General features: G+C 52.0%; 1 protein-coding gene across 2 annotated transcripts; it reads left to right on the top strand.

The window, feature by feature from the left end:
• Window positions 1-830: 830 nt before the first annotated feature.
• RND2 (Rho family GTPase 2) lies at window positions 831-19677 on the top strand. Of its 2 annotated transcripts, none has more exons than XM_058820574.1 (5): window positions 831-974; window positions 1055-1142; window positions 10965-11074; window positions 16626-16760; window positions 18348-19677. In XM_058820574.1, the coding sequence occupies exons 1-5, from the start codon at window positions 873-875 to the stop codon at window positions 18543-18545; spliced, it is 633 nt and encodes a 210-aa protein (XP_058676557.1). In that variant the 5' UTR covers window positions 831-872; the 3' UTR covers window positions 18546-19677. The 2 variants fall into 2 exon arrangements, with proteins under 2 accessions (XP_058676557.1, XP_058676556.1); XM_058820573.1 differs by having other exon boundaries at window positions 18343-19677.
• The last annotated feature ends 1360 nt before the right edge of the window (window positions 19678-21037 follow it).

The raw sequence follows: 21037 nt of genomic DNA, 5'->3' as shown, positions 1-21037 counted from the left end.
GGGCTGTGGGTCCGTCCCGGGGGTTGTGGGCCCATTCCGGGGCTGTGGGACCATTCTGGGGATGTGGGACCATTCTGGGGATGTGAGCCCATTCCAGGCAGTGCGGGGCTGGGGTGTGGGTCCATCCCGGGGTTGTTGGCCCATCCCGGGGCTGTGGGTCCATCCCGGGGATATGAGCCCATCCCGGGGTTGTTGGTCCATCCAGGGGGTCGTGGGTCCATCCCAGGGGTGTGAGCCTTATCCCGGGCAGTGCGGGGCCGGGGCTGTGAGCCCATCCCGGGGCTGTGAGCCCATCCCGGGGTTGTTGGCCCATCCCGGGGATATGAGCCCATCCCGGGGTTGTTGGTCCATCCCAGGGGTGTGAGCCTATCCCGGGCAGTGCGGGGCCGGGGCTGTGAGCCCATCCCGGGGGTGCGAACCCATCCCGCGGCTGTGGGTCTATTCCGGGGGTCTGGGCCCATCCCGGGCAGTGCAGGACCGGGGATGTGAGCCCGTCCCGGGGCTGCGGGTCCATCCCAGGGCTGTGGGGCCGGGACTGTGAGCCCATTCCGGAACTGTGGGCCGTCCCGGGGCTGCGGGCCCATCCCGGGGGTATGGGGCTATCCCGGGGCTACGGGCCCATCCCGGACACCCCGGATCCTCCACCCGCCGTGCCCCGGGGCTGGCGACAAGCGGCGGCAGCACGGAGGGGACGCCCCTCGGGACGGAGGGGCCGGCGGGGGGCGGCTCCCGGGGCCGCGGCCGTGGCGGCTCGGCCCTGCCCAGCGCCGGCTCCGCTCCGCGCCTGGTTGGTGCCGTCGGGGCCGGGGGCGCGGCCAGGCCGGGGCCGGCCCGGTAAAGCGGCGGCGGAGCGGGCGCGGCGGCCCCGCACCATGGAGGGGCACCTGGCGCGCTGCAAGATCGTGGTGGTGGGGGACACGCAGTGCGGCAAGACCGCGCTGCTGCACGTCTTCGCCAAGGACTGCTACCCCGAGGTGCGAGAGGGCTGCGGGAGGGCGGGCCGGGCTCCCCTCAGCTCCCCCGGGCTCACCTGTGCTCTCCCCTCATCCCCCAGAGCTACGTGCCCACCGTCTTCGAGAACTACACGGCCAGCTTCGAGATCGACAAGCAGCGCACCGAGCTCAACATGTGGGACACCTCAGGTGGGCCGGGGGTGGCGGGGCCGGACTCGTCCTTCCCACCGTTCCCGGAGCCGCCGGGCTGGGGCAGGGGCAGCGGCTCCGAGCCCTGCGAGCCTCCCGGGGCACCGAGCGGGCGGCGCTCCCTTGTCCTGCAGCGGGGACAGCGAACAGAACCGGCTGCGGCTGCAGCCCTGAGGCCGGAGGGAGTGGGGAGGAATGGGAGTGCTGATGGAGGGGGAGTGCCCTGGTGCTGCCACAGAGCCTCCGCGGTTCTCTGGCGTCTTTTTGGCTCGGATTGGTTTTGCCTCTTTGTGTCCTCGGTTGTGGTTCTGCTCACAGCGCCGGGCTCGGCTGTCCCAGCCCACCGAGACCCGTCCCAAACTTTGTGCCTGCTCCTGCCCCGGGGGAGGCACGAGTTGCAGGAGGAGTGCGTGATGCAGAGCTAATGGAAATATTGGCATCCCGCAAAGTTCACAAGCACTTTCTGGTTTATCTTTGGGTCCTTTTGTACGGGCAGTGCAGCTGAATGCTGTGTTCTGCTGATGAATATACATCGTGTGCTTGCTGGTTCTCTTTCCCCATAGTCTCTTAATTTTTGGAATCCTGATGATAAATGAAGTGCTCTCAGTGTCCAAGAGCAGTAGCAAGTGAAAACATGACCTAGGACTTTCTTTTCCTGTTGTTCATTCAGATTCCTTGCTGTAATTTTGCATTCATTAAATGACAGCTATAGGATTAGCATAGTTCTGCCTAGAGTAGTGGCTTTACTGAGTCTTGGACAAGCCCAAACATGTAAAATATATTTGAATCTTCTGGAGCTTCCTGACCTAAGAGACCTTGCTTTGCTGATTTTTGTTCCCTGAGACAAAATGGGAATTGGATTCAGCTTTGCTGGCAAGCTGTGTGCTGTGATGTGAGCCATGAGGACGCTGGCTCCTGGGAATGAAGTGTTGGCCCTTGGTGTTTGACCAGGAGCCGTGCTTGAAGCACAGAGTGGTGGGTACATGGAAGCCCTTGCAGGGTGGCTGCTGCTTGGCTGGTTTGGAGACTCTCGTGTGTGAAACCATCCTGGCTGGTCTGGGCTGCAGAGGGCTCCTTGAAGCTGCCCAGGGTGCTCCAGCACTCAGGGATGGTCACTGGGGTGCACATGAGTGTTCACCCACAGCTTGTGCACCCCCATGGCTGGGGGAGTTCCAAACTTGGGCTTCTGCAGCCTTGGAGGGGATGTGGTGGGTTATCTTTGCTAGGCACTGAATGGCTTTGCTATAGAGGATCTGTGTTTGATATAAAAACTTCATCTTTGCAGGGTGTAGAAGCATGTTTGAAGTGTTTGCTTTTTAGGAATCCTCCAGAATGATTTGCTTTGGTCTTACAAATGTTTAAAGAAAAGGACATGATAAAAAGTCCTTAAAGGATGTATCTGGCACCTGCATCTGATGCTGTCACAAGCTCATTTTTCCCCTTGTGACAAAAGATGTTTTTCCAATATTTGTCTCTGCAGCCAAAAACAAATGGACTTTGATTCTTCCTCTTTTCTCCTGTGAAAAATGTCAGACCTTTCTAACAGCTTTGCTGTAGATAGAGTTCATCAGGTAGTTTTCCAGATAGATTCCCTTTGATTTGAAATACACAGGAGCTAGCTCTTAATAAACAATCCTGCAAAGCACTAGACAGCAGTTTTCCCTGGTAATCAAACTGAAATTTTTAGCTGTAGACTGCAAAGTGCTGTTGAGTTTTCACTAGCCTTCAGAGGCCCTTATAAACGAGAGCTTTGGCAAAAGAAATTCTGCACAATAGTGAGTTGAACCAGCTGAGCTGAAGGGATCAGGAGAAGCTCATTGCCCACCCCATGGAGAATTACAGGCATTGGTGGGCACTTCCCCTTCTCTCCTGGAGTACCTGCTCTTTCTTTTAAGCTGCTTTTCATATTATTCATGATAAATTCCATCCCAGCAAGAGTGAAAAAGGGTGATCCTGACATGAGGAGGGGAACATTTTCTGTTTTAAATGCTCTCCTTCTCTTAGATAAATGATTGGAACTAAAATTCCCTGAGAAATCAGCGGACACCTGGAGGGAGGAGGTGGATATATATATATTTTTAAATTTTTACTTAATTTCCCTCACCCCATACTTAGTTGAGGAAGCAGCTGGAGACTCTGGAAGCTGCACAAGGTGAGCTGAGCATCTCTCAGCAGTGGGTGGTGGAGAAAGTGCAGTCTGGCTGGAAAACTCCCTTTATGAAGGCTGAGTGTGGCTGCAGTCTGCCTGGCCACTCAGCCATCCCCATGGTAAGCCCTGTACAGCCCAGGATGCTGCCTGCTCCCTGTGCCCTGTCATCCTGTCGGAAAATGCAGCCTTTGGAGCTGAACTGACCCCTCCTAAGTGGGAAACACAGGCTGTGACACTGGCAGCTGGCAGGCAGCAGCTCCCATTAGAGGAATATTGACACAGAGTGGATGGGAGTGATGGAGAACTGAATGGCTCCCAAATTGTATTGGGAGCTCTGATTTTCTTTAAATGCCTTTTAACTCTTTGTCCATTGTATTTTGGGGCTGGAGGATGACTTTGGAGAGTTTCCAGCGCTGAGAATCCTTCAAAAGGGTGAAACCTGCTAGGACTCAAATGAGACTTAGCTCTGGGCGTGCACCAGGGAGAAAATCCCCTTGTCCAACATCTGCAGCTGCTGGTTGTGTTTCACGTTTGTTTCAATTCAGACCATGGGAGTAAAATTGCTTGGGGTGCCATGTCACAGCATGCCAGGAATGTCCCATGCCTGCTGTCCCCAAGTGCTACATGCTGTTTGCTAAGGCCTCCACTGAAAAACAGTTTGACATCCTTGTCTGTGAGGGAAGGGGTGCAGAGCTTGGATGGGGCAGGAATGGCAGGGCTTGGATGGAGCATCTCTGCTCCTGAGCCTTTGCTTTGCTGCTCTTCTTGTTCCTCTTCTGGCAAATTCTTTCGTTGGCTGAACACAGAAACAACTCCTCTGCACAGGGCTGGGATCTTGTGGTGGGGGAAACTCCTGTTCAGTGGGATGTCTGATGGCTTGGCAGCGCTGTTCCCAAAGGGCTGGGTGCCCCGGACCGGCAGGATGAGCTTTGTGCTTTGCTCCTGGGGCAGGAGGAGGAGGAGGAGGAAGGTGCATGGCTGGTGATCATTAGCGATGCTCCGCAAGGAGTGGGCGAGTTTCGAGTTTCGTTTGAGTGCGTCTGGGAGGGAGCATTGGTCCCCCCAGGGCGTGCAGGGGCAGGGAGCTTCTCCTCAGCAAGGTAATAATACTTTCCCTGTGGGATCAGGGAGTGTGTCTGGGGCTGGAAGTGGAACCATTGAGGTGCTCAGCAGGTGTCTGGCAGAGAGAGCCTTCAGTGAGCAGCCTGACCTGCGGCCCGGGGAGCTGTGCTTGGAGTGTTTCCCACCATGAGCTGGCACTGCCCACTGGTGCACTGGCAATGCCAGGCCGTGATAGGAATGACCAGTGCCCAACAGATTGGCACAATGCCCTGTTTTGCAGAGCTTCCCTGGCACTGGGTGCAAGCAAGGGGAGAGAGGAGCTCAAGCCATGCTTGAGGGTTGGCAGCAGTGCTGCTGGCAGCTCTGAGGCTTTACCCTGTATCTAGGTGGATTTTTTTGTTCTGTTTTCAATAATAATGGTGAAGAACCTACACTGTACTGACTTCTTTGCTAGGAGGCTCTGCTTTTGTGCCTCAAAGTGCAGGCAGGCAGAGCAAGGAGTGATCTGAGGCCACTGAGCTGCTTGATGCATCTATAGCTGATGCAGAGCAGAGCTGCCTGCTCCTGGCAGGGACATCTTTGCCAGTGCTCAGTGGCAGAGCCAGCCTGGCACTGTGCCCTGCACAAGGTCACTGCTGCCTTGGGAAGCTGCTGGAGGAGACTGTCCTTTGTGGACCTTGAGAGTGGCAGTGCCTGCTGCAGCCTGCAGCGTTGCAGAGGTCAGTGCTCAGGGGTTCAGCAGTGCCCTGCCCGGCTCAGAGCAGAGCTGTGTGTCTGCCAGCTCTCCACAGCCGCTGTCTCTTCAGCAGATGTGCTTTCAAGACAAGAATAACGCTGTGAATTGCAAATCCCCCTCCGCCTTCCTCTCTGCCTGTGCTCAGCAAACAGTCTGCCTTGGAATGGCCTGTGTGGGAACCCACGGGCTGTGATAACAGATCCTTCTTTTAAGGGAGCTACTGAGGAATGTTGATGAGATTAGAGAGCTGAAAGGGGCTGAGTTTGGCAATGGCATCTCCATGGATGCTGGGGCTGGCTGTGCCTGGATTCCCAGGGTGCAGCTCCAGGATTGCCATGGCTGCCTCTTCCCAATGTAAGAACAGACTTCACTCTCAGAAAGACTTCACTCTGAGGCACACAGAAAATGTGGAGCTGCCCTTTCCATACCAAAAGAGCTCCTCCCATGCTTCCTGTTCAGACTGAGAGCCTAAAAGCAGCGTGCTTGTGTTGTGCCTCAGCACAAAATATGTAGTTAATCCTAAAAATACAGCTGGGTCACATTCCCATGCAGGTCAGCAACAGTCAGACAGAACTTTAAAGGGTTGCAGCAGAAATGCTGGTACTGAAGTGGGTGGAGGATGGACCTTGGGAAGGCATGCCAGGGCATGCCAGGGCAGTGCCCAGGAGGAGCTCCTCTCTGGGTTGGGCACACTGTGGGCATGCTGCAGTGCTCTGTGGCTCAGGGATGGAGCCTGGTTCTGCTCTGGCATCATCCATCCTTTGTCCCCTCCGGATCTGAGAGGCTCAGGCTTCTGTGGGGCCATGAGATGTCCTAGGAGTTGTGAGGATGCTGAGGAACATTTGCTTTTAGTGACAGCTGGCTGGCCCTGCTGGCTGCTGTGACCTCGTGAATAAAGAGGAATGTTCTGTGGGGTGGGTTTGTTCCCAGCTCAGGTGCTGACCCCTTTCCCACAGCCCAGAGCTGATCTGCTCTCTGCTGTGCTCTGCTCTCCCTGCTCCTCTTGCCCCAGATTCTGAAGATAAAAATCTCCACTCCATTAAACTTTGCAAGTGTGCAGGCCCAGCCTTCCCTGTGGGAAGAAACCTTATCTGGCAGCCACATGCCTGGGGAGGGATCCGATGCCTGTGAGCAGTAACCCTGAAATGTGCAGCACTGAAATGTGCAGTAACCCTGAAATGTGCAGCACTGCTCCATGAGAACTGTGTCCATGCAGCCCTCAGCCCTGTTCCCTGTGCGTGCTGCCTGTGCTGTTGCCCCTCTGGGTCCCTGTTGTGCCCTGCAGGAAGGGTGGCAGGCAGGTTGTGGCGATGCCAGCTGCCCTTGTGACGTGGCAGGAGTGCCAGGAAGGGACCTGTGACCCCCATTTGTCTCCCTGCTCAGCTGCTGCAGGCATGGAAAGGCTGGGAGGGCAGTCCTGCCACTCCTGCCGTGCCAGACACCTTCTGATGTGTCACTGACATATTTTATGAAAACCCTTTCATTAGGTTTTTTTTTCCTGAGAAGCCTCAGAAAAGAAATATAAACAATAACTCTCTGATGGCTTAGAGTGTGGTCTGAAGATTTTACCAACAGTTGCATCTCTGCTTGGTCTCATGTGAATTGTTCTACTTGATGACCAATCCCAGTCCTGCTGTGTCGAGGCTGTGAGCAGTCACAAGATTTTATTATCATTCTTTTCTGGCCTTCTGATGTCTCCTTTCTCTTTAGTGTAGTTTTAGTGTCTCATTTTCTTTTAATAGAATATATATAATAAAATAATAAATCAGCCTTCTGAAATATAATATATATAATAAAATAAATCAGTCTTCTGAAACACGGAGTCAAGATTCTCATCCCTTCCCTCCAACACCCCCACAGTGATGCTGCCCCAGGAGCTTTCAGGGGCTCCTCACAGCTGCTGGAGGGAGGTTTGCAGCTGAGCAAGCTTCTGTGGCCACAGATGAGGCAGGACACAGGGCTGGGATGGGGCAGGAGAGCTCAGTGCCTGCCTGAGCTGGGGATTTCTCCCTCCACTGGTAAATCCAGCAGAACTGCCTCCTCCTGAGGGACAGGCTTCCAGTAATAAGGTCTGGAGAAGGGCCCAGAAATGCCACCTCAGCCTATGCAAATAGCATTGCCTTCATCCTGAAGGTGTGCCAGCTGGGCTCTTTAGTAATTCACTCATTTCTGAACGTGCATTGTAGGAATTAGGAGCAGAGGTTAATCATCCAAACTGATGAGCTGGGGTTTTCTTTCAGTTGTGCATTTCCCAGAAGAGTGTTTATTCTATGTCACAGAGCAGTTTCCTCCTTTCCTACACTTCAGGGGTTTGCAGTGATGTTGCCACAAGCAAGACAAATGTCAAAGTTCATCCAGGCCAGAAAGTTCTGGAAGTCCTGGGGCTGTTGACTTGCTCCTGCTTTGGCAGCTTTGCCCTCTTGGGATCTGTCTGGCAGAGTGCACATCCTCTGCCATCTCTAAAGGCTCACCTGGCACCTCTGCGTGGGGAGGTGACCCAGAACTCTCTGTGTTGTCAGTGTAGCCCTGCAGAAAGCTGGGATGGGTTTGTGTTTCATTCCATGGAGGCTGCTCTTGGCAGTGCCTGCAGAAAGCAGCGTGTGCCTCAGCACTGCTCCCTCTTTGGGGAGAGCTTTCAGAGCCCCCCAAGTGTGCTGCTGAGAAATTGAGGTCTTGGCAGTGCTCATCTCTGTTTCAGCCAGAGCTGGGCTGTGAGAGCCCCTTGCAGAGCAGATCATGGCTCTGCAAACACTCTGGCTTTCCCTGTTGTTGGATGGAAGGTGCCTGTGTGAGAGGCTCATCATCTCCACAACACCTAATGAGGAACAAATGAAGATTAGCACCACGTTGGTGGAGATGAAACAGCACATTTCAGCCCCCTGCCCAAGAGTGGCATCTCTGAGCTGCAGTGCCAGGCGCTGCAGGATCTGCCAGGCAAGGGCAAAGAGGAGCCACTCGTGCTTGTGTTGTAGACAACAATGGGAATTTTATTTTTAAGCTGGTTGTAGGCTTGCTCCAGTTTTCTCTTTAATCATGAACAGATGCACTTAGGTCCTGTTTCTTGCAGACCTGGATGCCAAGTGGGAGAATGACTCATGCAGTGAAGGAAAACTGAATCTGCAGACACACCAGCCTTGGGCTCTTGTGTGTGTGTGGAATTGCCAGACTGTGATCTCTGGAGTGTCTTGCTGGAGGATCTGTAAGGTGTCAAGTGCTCATAATCCATAAAACTGGAGAGCTGGATTTGAAGGCTCTGGCTTTTTGGGTTGTTTAGGTGGGGTTTTGGGGTGTGGGGGTGTGTTGTTTTGGTGGTTTTTTTTAGTTGTCAAATGCAATGAAAAAGTAATAGATGCAAAAGAGAATTTCCTGATTCAGTAGAGATGTCTCCAGAGCAAACTGGGGATTACCTTGGCTGGGAGCAATGCAGCTCCTCTGCCCCACAGGGCAGCACTGAGGTGGGCAGGAGCTGCTGAATGCCAGCTGAGGTGCCAGGGGTGACTCCTGCTCTTTGCAGGTAATGGATGTGAAGCAAATTCTGATCTCATTTGAAAAATCAGGTTCTTTACCTCGTGCTTCCCTTCCCTCAGCACGGGAGTCTCTCCTGTGGTCCAGGTGATGAGAGCAGGACTCCTGGCAGGATTCCTGGCCCTGGGGTGATCCCGTGGGGGTCCAGTGGGATCTGGGGGGGCTGCAGCAGCCCTGAGGAGCTGGCTGGCTGCTGAGGAGCAGCAGGTTGCTATGATACAGTTTGCTGTGGCACTGTCTGTGCTGAATGAGCCAAAGCTGCCCCTACAAAAGGAGCATTCCTTGGCTGGGAGGGGGTAGATTTATCTCAAGTGTTTATGTAAAGCTGAGAAGCTGCAGGGAGAGGATGTGCGTGGGAACGTTTCCTCCAGCACCAGGGCCCCTGTCTGGAGGCAGAGAGCTCTGTGTGCATGGGGGAGAGGGCAGGGCTCAGATAAAGGGCTGGGCTGATTCAGGCATGCAGATCAGCCCTGGATCTCCTGTCCTGTGCTCCCAGCTCGTGGCAAACAGAAGAGCCTATTCAAAGGGGAGCTCAGCACTGCTTGGTGCTGTTTGTGAGGGCACCCCTGGGCTGGGCAGGGCTGGCTCATGTGGCTGTGCCATGGGGAGTGCTGTGACCCTGCCAGGTGTGAGCTGCAGCAGTGTGAGCCTGAGGAGAGCTCAGAAACCTCTGCGCCCTGGCTCACCCTGCCTGCCTGTCTGGCATCCCTGTCCCCAGAGCTGCCCAAGATGCCACAGGGACTGGCTCCTTTCCATTAGGGAGCTTGATTTTCCCTCTAGGAAGAGGGCTGGGCTCTGCAGATGTCAGGATCTGTTTCTTCTGTGCTGTTCCAAACCCCTTCCCTTCCCAGTGACTTTGCAGGGGCTGCAGGTGCCTTTGCTCCTCTGGGCTGGCTGTAACAGCTGGAGACACCAGGAGCCAATTTTTTGGAAATCCAATTGCACATCAAATCCAGAGCACCTTCCCCTGGCTGTGTGGAGTGGCAGGGGCTGGCTGGTCACAGCCCTGGAGCTCTGCTGTGCTTGGTGCCATGGTCACAGCCCTGGAGCTCTGCTGTGCTTGGTGCCATGGTCTGAGCTGCATGGCCAGTCCCTGGCACTGGGCAGGGTTTGGGGAGGCTCCACCAAGCCCTCAGCCTGCCCCATGTGGGCTCTGGGCAGAGAGAGGAGCATCAGGCTCTGCTGCCCAGGTGTTTGCAGAGCTCCAGCTGTGCTGTGCTGGGGGACTGAGCCCCTGTGCACACAGGACCTGCAGAGAATCAGCCCACTCTCCTCTGGTGCCCAGCCCAGGCAGATTTCCATCCTTCCAGACACATAAGCCACCATCATCCATAATTCATCAGGTGCTGAGTTTCACTGAGGAGCCACCTGACACCTGGGCTGCACCTTTCTCCTGGGGTGGGAAAGTGCCAGCTCCTGACATCCCAAGGAGCTGCAGCAGGAGGCAGGTCTGGCTTCCTCAGCCCAGGATGGCAATCCTGCTCTTGGAGGAGGCAGATTCAACAGGACTCTGCTGTCTCTGTTTCCTCTTCCCATAAATAAAATCTGCTTCTCATCTCTCCAGGAAGTTTAAGTGATTTGTCTTTGCTACTTAAAACCACTGCTTTGGTTTTATATAGTGAGGCTGATTGCTCCATGAGTGTTTGCTGAGGTGTCTGCACTCACCAGCAGAGTGCAGGGCAAATAAAAATGCTGTGGCACAGTGACCTTCCTGCCTGAAATTTGCATTGAAGGGGTGTGTGTGTGCACATGTGTGTGGTAAAAGAAATACAGAAATATAAGAAGTGCATGATTCAGGCTGGGCTCTTTGCCTGCTCACAGAGTTCCTGTGGAATGCAGAATCATCCCCTTCCATTTATAGCTCATTCACCAAACACTGTCACTTCTTTTATACACCAAAAAGAATCTGTCTGACTTTTCCCAGCACAAATCCAGAAAGAAGGCAATGCATTTTTACCTGTCACAAATTCTCACCACCTTTGTGAGTAAGCTCTCCTGTATGAAGATAGCAAGGGAGGATACAAACCCAGCAGCAGCATTTGCTGTGTTCTCTCAGCCCCACCTTTCTGCTGTGAGGGGTGATGGAATCCAGGCTGAGTGGTGAGCCAGGCTGAGCCCTCCTGCATCAGCAGCACTTGCCAGATGCTCACCAGGCAGGGAGAGGGATGTAAAACTTGCCTCTTCACTCTGTCAAGGGGTAAATATAAGAAAACAAGGACAAAACATCTGACTTCCATGCCTAAACAAAGGAACTAAAATCCTCTGCTAATCCAGTTCTGGTGAACTTATGGCATGTGGTCTCTTTCAAACTAGAATTTTATTTTAACACTGGCCCTGCTCCTCTCCACAGGCTCGGCCTATTACGACAACGTGCGGCCCTTGGCCTACCCCGACTCGGACGCTGTGCTCATCTGCTTTGACATCAGCCGCCCTGAAACCCTGGACAGTGTGCTCAAAAAGGTGAGTTCCATCAGCCAGAGGGGTGCTCTGCCCCACCATGCCCTCAAAACCTGGAAAATGTGCTCAAAAAGGTGAGTTCCATCAGCCATGGGGTGCTCTGCCCCACCATGCCCTCAAAACCTGGAAAATGTGCTCAAAAAGGTGTGTCCAACAACCAGAGGGGTGCTGTGCCCCGCCATACCCTGAGAGCCTGGACAGTGTGCTCAAAAAGGTGAGTGCCAGCAGCCATGGCGTGCTCTGCCCCACCATGCCCTCAAACCCTGGACAGTGTGCTCAAAAAGGTGAGTTCCATCAGCCAGAGGGGTGCTCTGCCCCACCATGGCCTCAAACCCTGGAAAATGTGCTCAAAAAGGTGAGTGTCCAACAACCAGAGGGGTGCTGTGCTCCACCACACCCCAAAAACCTGGACAGTGTGCTCAAAAAGGTGAGTTCCATCAGCCATGAGGTGCTCTGCCCCACCATGCCCTCAAACCCTGGAAAATGTGCTCAAAAAGGCAAGTGCCAGCAGCCATGGGGTGCTCTGCCCCACCATGGCCTCAAACCCTGGACAGTGTGCTCAAAAAGGTGAGTGCCAGCAGCCATGGGGTGCTCTGCCCCACCATGGTGGCCCTGAGGCTCTCATCAGGGTCAGAGCTCTGGCCCCTGTCTCGGATTGCTGTTGTTAATTGCTGCCCCCACATCTGTGGGTGTGAACACAGACCCCACACACATGCTGCAAGCTGCCACCACCCCCTAGGTTCCTTTCCAAATGGAAATATTCTGCATTCTGCACACACCAAGCAGAGCACCTGACCATCCTCCTCTGAGCACAGGAACTCCAGGCAAGGCCATGGGGCCAGACATTCTCATCAATCTATTTAAAGAAGAAATATCTGGCAAGGTTCTACCATTTGAGGCCAAACCCTTGCAAAATAGATAGCACAATTTTAATTTTACAGCTTAGGATTGCAGTTTAGAGAAGTCCACTTACATAACAGAAATTGGCTTTTTCACAGGATCAGGCTCCAGCTGTGAAACACAAATCCTAAAAAGATGTTGTCAGGTGTTTAAAATTAAAGTCTACAATTTCTTTCACAGTATTAGTTTATACATTTTTCTATTTTTTATGTCAGCAGAACCAGCAATGGATCTCTCAGCAGAACCACCAGTGGCTGTGGATGGCCTGCAGCAGCTGGGAAGGAGAGTTCTGGTGCCTGTTTCCAAGCAAGCAGAGTGCTCAGTTTTTTGGCTCTCCCCTCAGTTCAGCATCTGCACAGTGAAAAAGACAGCAATCAGTTCTCTAGAGCTCATCAACAGAAATGATGAGCTGTGGTGCTGAATTTGAAGTGAATTATTGAGCTGAGATGGCACAATGCCACTGGCCTGGAGAGCAGGCAGGGCCCTAAGCCTGCCCTGGCACTGGGAGCAGCTGAAATTTCCTACCTGCTCCTTTCAGCAGAGCTGATATTGCAGCTGGCAGGTCCCAGAGAGCCTCTCAGGGCTGGGGATCTGCTGTGGGGCACCCCTGGCTGGTCCCCAGTGGGTCACTTCTGGGAGAAGGTCCCACACAAGGCTTTCCTCTGAGGTGGGGTGAAGTCCAGCAGCCCCAAATGCTGCTCAGAGGAAGGAGGATAAATGGTTTTCTTGGTCCTGCTGTGCCCTTCCTGCCATGCATTCAGGGAGCTGTGGTTCTGCTGTGCAGGAATTCAGGGTGTGTGGTTCTGCTGTGCCAGAATTCAGGGAGCTGTGGTTCTGCTGTGCAGGAATTCAGGGAGCTGTGGTTGTGCTGTGCAGGAATTCAGGGAGCTGTGGTTGTGCTGTGCAGGAATTCAGGGTGTGTGGTTGTGCTGTGCCAGAATTCAGGGAGCTGTGATTGTGCTGTGCAGGAATTCAGGAATTCAGGGAGCTGTGGTTGTGCTGTGCAGGAATTCAGGGAGCTGTGGTTGTGCTGTGCAGGAATTCAGGGTGTGTGGTTGTGCTGTGCAGGAATTCAGGGAGTTGTGGTTGTGCTGTGCCAGAATTCAGGGTGTGTGGTTCTGCTGTGCAGGAATTCAGGAATTCAGGGAGCTGTGGTTGTGCTGTGCAGGAATTCAGGGAGCAGAGCTGTGGCTCTGCTGTGCAGGAATTCAGGGAGCAGAGCTGTGGCTCTGCTGTGCAGGAATTCAGGGTGTGTGGTTGTGCTGTGCAGGAATTCAGGGTGTGTGGTTCTGCTGTGCAGGACAGCATCTGGCAGCTGCATCCTGTCCTGGGGGGCTGGTATCTCGTTTGTGACACTCTCTGGGACACCAAGGCATGAAAAGCACCACAGAGCAGCAGCTCCCATGGCTGTTCTCCTCAGAGAGCCCCAGGGCTGGAATGGCGACGGCCTGAACATGGCACATTGTGCTGCCTGGCCTCTTGGCCTCTCCACATTTTGCCAAATGTGCTGAAGCAAGTGCCCCTGACTCAGCTGCTGGGAGGGCTGAGAAGTGGGGCTTTGTCTCAGGAGTGTCCTGCTGAGGGGACAAAGACCCTTCAGATAAATTGGTCAATGGCTCAGTGTTGGCTTCCAGAGCAGGTCCTGGGTACCAAACAGGCTGGGTGGAGGGAGGGTGTTTCATGTGGACTCAAAGAATTCACTGCTCAGCTTGGGAGTCAGCAGAATAATAATGCAAGTGAATCACTTGGACCTTAATGAAATACAAACCTCTCAATAATTAGGTGGGGCTGGGAGTTACTTGTCTCTCTGCTCACTCTTCATGTGAGTCCACCCTGCTCAGTGCATGGCTTTCCCTGTACAGCCTCACAGATCTTTGGAGTGCTGCTAGGCAATGTTTTTTTGATATGGTAACTTAAAATAAACCCTAAATCCCAGGGGATTTCTCAAGTGCCTCTGAGTAGATGCCTTGTTTCCTTTGGTGCAGGCTCACAGCCTAATGGCAGCGAGGAAAATTCCTAAGACACCATGAAGCTGAAATGGGTTTTAGCTTGTGATATCAGGCAAATAAGGAAAATAACATTTCCTGTTCAAGCCTCAGGCAAAAATCCAGTAGAGGAAATCTTTATTAATGCCTCCCCTCTGATGCCTGGGCTGCTGTGCAGCATGTACAGTTGAAGGGGCAGAGGCATCTGAGGGGAGTGCAAGCAAGCAGCTCTGCCTTTCATGCAGAACAAGATTTCATGGAGTGGTGCTTTGGTCGTGACAAGTCTTGATAGCACAACAGGGTTTGGGCTCCCAGAGGTGTCAGTCATGCAGGAAGAGGTCACAGCTCTCTCCATAGAATAGGGAGCCCTGTGTCACTGCAGAGCCCTCTGCCAGGTGTGACAGACCTTGTAGCTCAAATCCTTCACATGAATTAGGGTGAAAGCTCCAAAAGAAGTGGGTCTGTCTGTTCATTCTGAGGTTGTGTGGCTCTGGGGCTGGGGGTGCCTGAATCCTGGGGAGTCAGTGTCCTTGGCAAGCAGATACCTGGAGATACCTAAGACAATCTCCTGGTAGAAAATAAGATTTTTCATATTTTGCACATAAATTAGAGTGAAAGCTCCAAAAGAAGTGGGTCTGTTCATTGTGAGGTTGGGTAGGTCTGTGGCTGCAGCACCATGACCTCCAGAACCCTGCCCAGGGGCTGGGGGTGCCTAAGTCCTGGGGCAAGCAAATTCCTGGAGATACCTAAGACAATCTCCTGATAGAAAAAAAGATTTTTTATATTTTGCACATAAATTAGAGTGAAAGCTCCAAAAGAAGTGGGTCTGTTCATTGTGAGGTTGGGTAGGTCTGTGGCTGCAGCACCACGACCTGCTCAGGGGCTGGGGGTACCTGAGGTCTTGGCAAACAGATACCTAAGACAATCTCCTGATAGAAAATAAGGTTTTTCATATTTTGCAGTGGCTTTGGTCTGATACTGGTTGAATGACATTTGGGTGGTTTTTAGCCCTCCCTTCCCCACGAGGTTGTGGACACTGGGCTTGGTGGCTTGGTTTTCTTTCTGCTTCTAATTGCCCAGAGTGGACCTTAACCCTGAGTTATTGTAGCAGGAAATTGCTAATTCCAAGTGACACTTCATCTGGGGGTAATCTCTGTTTATTATCTGCTCTCTACTTCAGCACTACTAGATAAGTGACTGGGGCATTGACATGCTGATGGAGCTGTGCAGGTCTCCCCCCGGGGGAGGTCACAGGTGATGGATTTATTTACTGCTGCAGACACAGCTGACATCAGGCATTCACTTTGGGAGCTCTGAAAAGAGTCATTTGTATGAAGGACATGGATGTTTGCCCTGGCCTTCTCTTTCCATTGCTTCAATTCTTAATTTCCCTGGCTGTAGCTATGCTCTGAACATCATAATATCTTTAACATTATGGTGTGGTGGCTCCCAGAGTGGTGGTGAATGGTGCTGCATCCAGCTGGCGACCAGTCACCAGTGGTGTCTGTGCTGGGGCCAGTTCTGTTTGATATTTTTATTGATGACATGGATGAGTGTTTAGAGTCCTTTATTAGCAAATTTGCAGATGACACTAAACTGGGAACGTGTGTTGATCTGTTAGAGGGACAGAGGGCTTTGCAGAGAGACTTGGAACGGTTGGATGGATGGGCAGAATCTAATGGGATGAAGTTCAATAAGTCCAAGTGCTGAGTCCTGCACTTTGGCCACAATAACCCCCTGCACCGATACAAGCTGGGGATGGTGCTCAGGTGGAAAGGGCCCTGGGGGTGCTGGTTGACAGTTGGCTGAACACGAGCCAGCAGTGTGCCCAGGTGGCCAAGAGGGCCAATGGCATCCTGGCCAGTGTCAGGAACGGTGTGGCCAGCAGGAGCAGGGAGGTCATTCTTCCCCTGTACTCAGCACTGGTGAGGCCTCACCTGGAGTTTTGCGTCCAGTTCTGGGCCCCTCACTTTAGGAGGGACGTTGAGATGCTTGAGCGAGTCCAAAGGAGAGCAACGAGGCTGGTGAGGGGCTTGGAGCACAAGCTGTGTGAAGAACGACTGAGGGAGCTGGGGTTGTTCAGCCTGGAGAAAAGGAGACTCAGGGGTGACCTTATCACTCTCTACAACTTCCTGAAGGGTGGCTGTGGTGAGCTGGGGGTCGGTCTCTTTCTCCGGGCAACAACAGACAGAACAAGAGGACACAGTCTCAAGCTGCGCCAAGGGAGATACAGGCTAGAATTAAGGAGGAAGTATTTTACAGAAAGAGTGGTCAAATACTGGAATCATCTACCCAGGGAGGTGGTAGAGTCACCATCCCTCGAAGAGTTTAAAAAAAGACTGGATGTGGCACTTGGTGCCATGATCTAGTTGAGGTGTTAGAACATGGGTTGGACTCGATGATCTTAAAGGTCTCTTCCAACCTAGAATTTCTGTGATTCTGTGAATAGTGTGTGAGTGTGCAAAGAGCTCTCCACTGGCCCTGTTGACCCTTGGGGTCCCAGATTTGAGCAATAATCTGGAGCAGGAGAGCATGAAGGGTACTTTGGCCATTCCATCCTTGACAGTGGCCGTCATTAAAGAGCCCTGATATGCTAATCAGTGTTTGAACAGTTGTGACCCCCTGTTTGGAAAAGCCACACCGACCAGAACCTGTCCTTTCCTCCACAGTGGCAAGGGGAGACACAGGAGTTCTGCCCCAACGCCAAGATCGTGCTGGTGGGCTGCAAGCTGGACATGAGGACAGACCTCAACACCCTGAGGGAGCTCTCCAAGCAGCGCCTCATCCCCGTGACACACGAGCAGGTGGGTTTGGGCAGTGCCCAGGGAGGGGACAGCTCTGCCCTGCCACCCACTGCACCCAAGCCTTGGTCTGCAGATGGTTTGGTCGTAGCTCAGGGGTTTGGAGCTGTTCTTGTTTCCACCACTCTTGTCCCCAGCTCTAGAAGACCCAATTCCTGATGTTCTGCTGGGCAGCCAGCCATTTAGTAGCCAAAAAAGTCATTCCTCAAAGCAGGTGGAAGTGCCTGATTTGACAGGCTGGACTGGCTAAAGGGGAGTGTTGTCCTTCTGCATCTCCAGTTCAGTGCAGCTCTTTCTGCTCCCAGTGACTTCAGGTTTGCTGATAAATGAAATTAGACACTGAAAGATGAAGGAAACAATGGGGTAGAAAAACCCTTAAATTCCATAAGAATTAAAAATTAAAAGGGAGGGTTATACATTAGAGGGAAATTTTCAGTATCAGGTGTATTGGGAATTTTTACCTCTCAAGTACCTCAGCCATTGGGAAAGAGAGAAGGAAATTGGGATAAAAAGGAAGGCTGAGTCCTGTGGTGGTGTTTGAGGGTCCCCAGGACAAGGGAAGAGATGAGAATCTTGACTCCATGTTTCAGAAGGCTGATTTATTATTTTATTATATATATTATATTAAAAATGCTATACTAAAACTATACTAAAGAAAGAGAAAGGAGACATCAGAAGGCTAGAAAGGAATGATAATAAAATCTTGTGACAGACTCAGAGAGTCTGACGCAGACTGGCTGTGATTGGCCATTAATTAAAGAAAATTCAAATGCTGGGTAAACAGTTCTCCAAATCACATTCCAGAGCAGCAAAACATGGGGAAGCTGGACCCAGCTTTTCAGGAGAAAAGATCCTGGCAAAGGGATTTTTTATAAAATATCACAGTGACAGCATCCTCCAAAAATTGGAGAGATCCCAGGGGAATGCCCCATGGCCTCTCCCTTTATTCAAATAAAGCAAAAGTACTCTTCTGCCTCCTTTTTGGACATAAACCTCTGATGTTTGTGGGTTAATTCTCCTAACAAAAGGGAGGGTTATACATTAGAGGGAAATCTTCAGTATCAGGTGTATTGGGTAGTTTTTACCTCTCAAGTGCCTCAGCCAATGGGGAAAGAGAGAAGGGAAATGTGGGAAATTGGGATAAAAAGGGAGGCTGAGTCCTCCAAAAATTTGAGAGATCCCAGGACAATGCCCCATGGCTTGTCCCTTTATTTGAATGAAGTAAAAATGCCTCCTTTTTGGACATAAACTTCTGGTGTTTGTGGATTAATTTTCCTAACAGTATTCATTTTAATGCGAAAAGCCAATCATAAGATACACATTTTGTGGATTAATTTTCCTAACAGTATTCATTTTAATGCGAAAAGCCAATCATAAGATACACATTTTGTGGATTAATTTTCCTAACAGTATTCATTTTAATGCGAAAAGCCAATCATAAGATACACATTTTGTGGATTAATTTTCCTAACAGTATTCGTTTTAATAACCATTTTAATGCGAAAAGCTAATAAAATACACATTTTTACACTTGCTCCTCGGTGCCCTCACCCCGTCCCCTCCGTGCTGCTCTCTCTGGCCGCAGGGCAGCGCGCTGGCACGGCAGATTGGGGCAGTGGCCTATGCAGAATGCTCCTCCAAGGTGTCAGAGAACAGCGTGAGGGACGTGTTCCACCTGACCACGCTGGCCTCGGTCAACAGGGTGCACAAGAACCTGAAACGCAGCAACTCCAAGCGGGGACTGAAGCGGGCGTCACAGATGCCTGGCAGGACAGACTTCCTGAGTGACACAGAGATGAGGAAAGACCGAGCCAAGAGCTGCTCCATCATGTGAGAACGGGCTGTAAATAACGCGTGTGTGTTGTCCATTTGTACAGTGAGTGGCTGAGACAAGGGCGTGGTGCTGGCTGCAGGAGCTGCCCTGCCTTTCCAAAGCCTTTCTCTCAGTCTCCAGGGCTGAGCAAAGGTGCCAGCTGCCAGCAGGGCTGCACGAGTTGCCCTGCACTGTGGAGACTCTCTGCTGCTGTGCAGATTGCTTGGGATGAAGGAACCACTTGGCAGAGGAGGATTCTGGTGCTGGAAGGTTTGTGGCTGGGTGAAACAAAGTCAAAGGGAGCGATGCCATGTGTGTGTGTGTGTGCGTGTGCCACCCTCCTGTACCCACAGCCCAGGCCCTGCTCTGTGCAGCTGTACAGCACACACAGCCTGGCCTGGGGGCTCTGTGGGACCTGGGCTGGAGGGAGGAGGGGGATTTGGAGCAGCAGAGTGTGGTCAGGAGAAGGTGTTCCTCCAATCTCCCTTCAGAAGGGAAATGATGTTTGAGGTGATGCTGTTGGACAGCAAGGTGCAGGTCTGGACCAGAGCTGGGAGGGAGGGCTGGGAAGGAACCTCAACCTGATGAGACACCACAGCAGCCCACCTCCTGCAAGGAAAACACACAGATGTCTCTTCCCACAGCATTTCAGGTACTCAAACTGCATTTGAAAGGTGGATCTGGCTCTAAGGGAGAGGTGTGTCCTACTAGGTGCACCCTGAGGATTGTGGTTCCCTCCAGCAAGCAAATGCCCCTGGGGAGCTTTGCTGCGCCCTGGGCTCTCCCCCTGCCCTGCACACACAGCTCCCAACAAGAACTGCAATAACAATCCTTATCCTGCTCCCCACCCACTTCCAGCTGCAGGCTGTGTTGCATGGTGCTGTGTTTGTCTGGTATTGATGAGGAAAATGCCTTTATGCATATCTGCACCCTGTCTCTGCTGTGGCAGTGGGAGAGGAGGTGCTCCCTGCCCTTGTGCCTTGCTGTCTGGCCTCCTCCCAGCATCTCCCATTGCTTCTGCTGCTGCCCCCTCTGAATGCCTTTGATGACAGTATTAGCCTGGGCTTGATGTCACATGGACACTTTATGGAAAAATAGAATCTGCTCTGTTGCCAGATCCAACTGTGTCTGTGGGCTACAGGAAAAATAAACATGATTGGAAAATCTGTGGTGCTTGGCTGTGTTCATTTTTAACTCAAACCACACATCCTCTCAAAACCTCTTACTGCTCAACTTACCTTTGTGTCCTGATATCTCTCTCCAGCTCTTGAAATACACTTGTGCACCCCCTTCAGTGAAAAACCCAGAGGATTTATCTGCATGTATTCATTTTGGAGCTGAAACACCTGCCTTGAGCAGCCTCTCCCTCTGTCCTGGCTCCTGCAGTGTTGTGCAGCATTTGCAGGTTGTCTCTGCCTGATTCAGCAGCCTGAGCTGCCAGGAGCTGTCTGTGTCCTTTCAGCTTTTCACTCAGTGTTTTGTGTCTGCTCTCACACCCAGCTGCACAGTGAAGGCATTTTGGGGGATTTTGGAGCTGCTGATTTACCAGCACCAGAAAAGCTCCATCAGTGACTGGACACTTGTGCTGTGAGCAGGCTGAAAGAGCATGAAAACCCCATCTGCAGTCTGGGAGGAGGAGGAGGAACTGAGCAATGCAGTGTGTGGAGAGCAGCCCTCAGCATCTTGATGCTTTTCTTGCACTCTTCTGGGTTCCTCAGTGCCTTGTTGGACAGAACCAGATCCCACATCTTGGACTGTAGCAGTCAGAGGCACACAGGAGTCACTGCTCATTCCTCAGAACCTGTTTGCAGGTGTTCTCACCACCTCATGTCCCACAGCCACTGGGGCTTCCTTCTTTCCTCATCACACAGCAAGTGCAGTCCCTTTTACCGTGCTCTAGCAACTCTCAGGCTTCTGAATTTAATGTGGCAGTCCCTAAAAAGCAGTTTGAATTTAATGTGCCAGTCCCTACAAAAGCAGTTTGAATTTAAAGTGCCAGTCCCTACAGAAGCAGTTTGAATTTAATGTCAAAAGCAGTTTGAATTTAATGTGCCAGTCCCTACAAAAGCAGTTCCTGGGTCACTGGTCAGTTTAAACTTGTGCTGGCTCTACCTTAACTTGTTAGCTCACCCTGTAAACAAATCTTAAATCCAGGATCCATCCTGGGGGGCTGCACCAGTGCAGAATGGGCACAGCACATCAGGCTCAGCTCAGGGAGCTGTGGGAGCACCAGTCCCACAGGGACAAGGATGGGATCTTCCTTGAAAACTTCTTGTTCTGGTTTCGTTAATTTATTTTCTGTGCTGGAGGGAAGTGTCATTTCTACTCACCTCACACCACCCTCAGCACAGCTTTAACTGTGGTATGAAAATAATGACATTGGAGTGAAAGTAATTTGTGCCCAGCTGCTTCCAGAACAGCCAAAAAAAAAATACAAAAATAAATTTGTATCAGCCAAAAAAATGTG

Source organism: Ammospiza caudacuta, chromosome 27 (assembly GCF_027887145.1).
Source record: "Ammospiza caudacuta isolate bAmmCau1 chromosome 27, bAmmCau1.pri, whole genome shotgun sequence".
Classification (NCBI taxonomy): domain Eukaryota; kingdom Metazoa; phylum Chordata; class Aves; order Passeriformes; family Passerellidae; genus Ammospiza; species Ammospiza caudacuta.
Note: the sequence above shows the minus strand (reverse complement) of the source record. Positions and strands in the feature narration are given on the sequence as shown.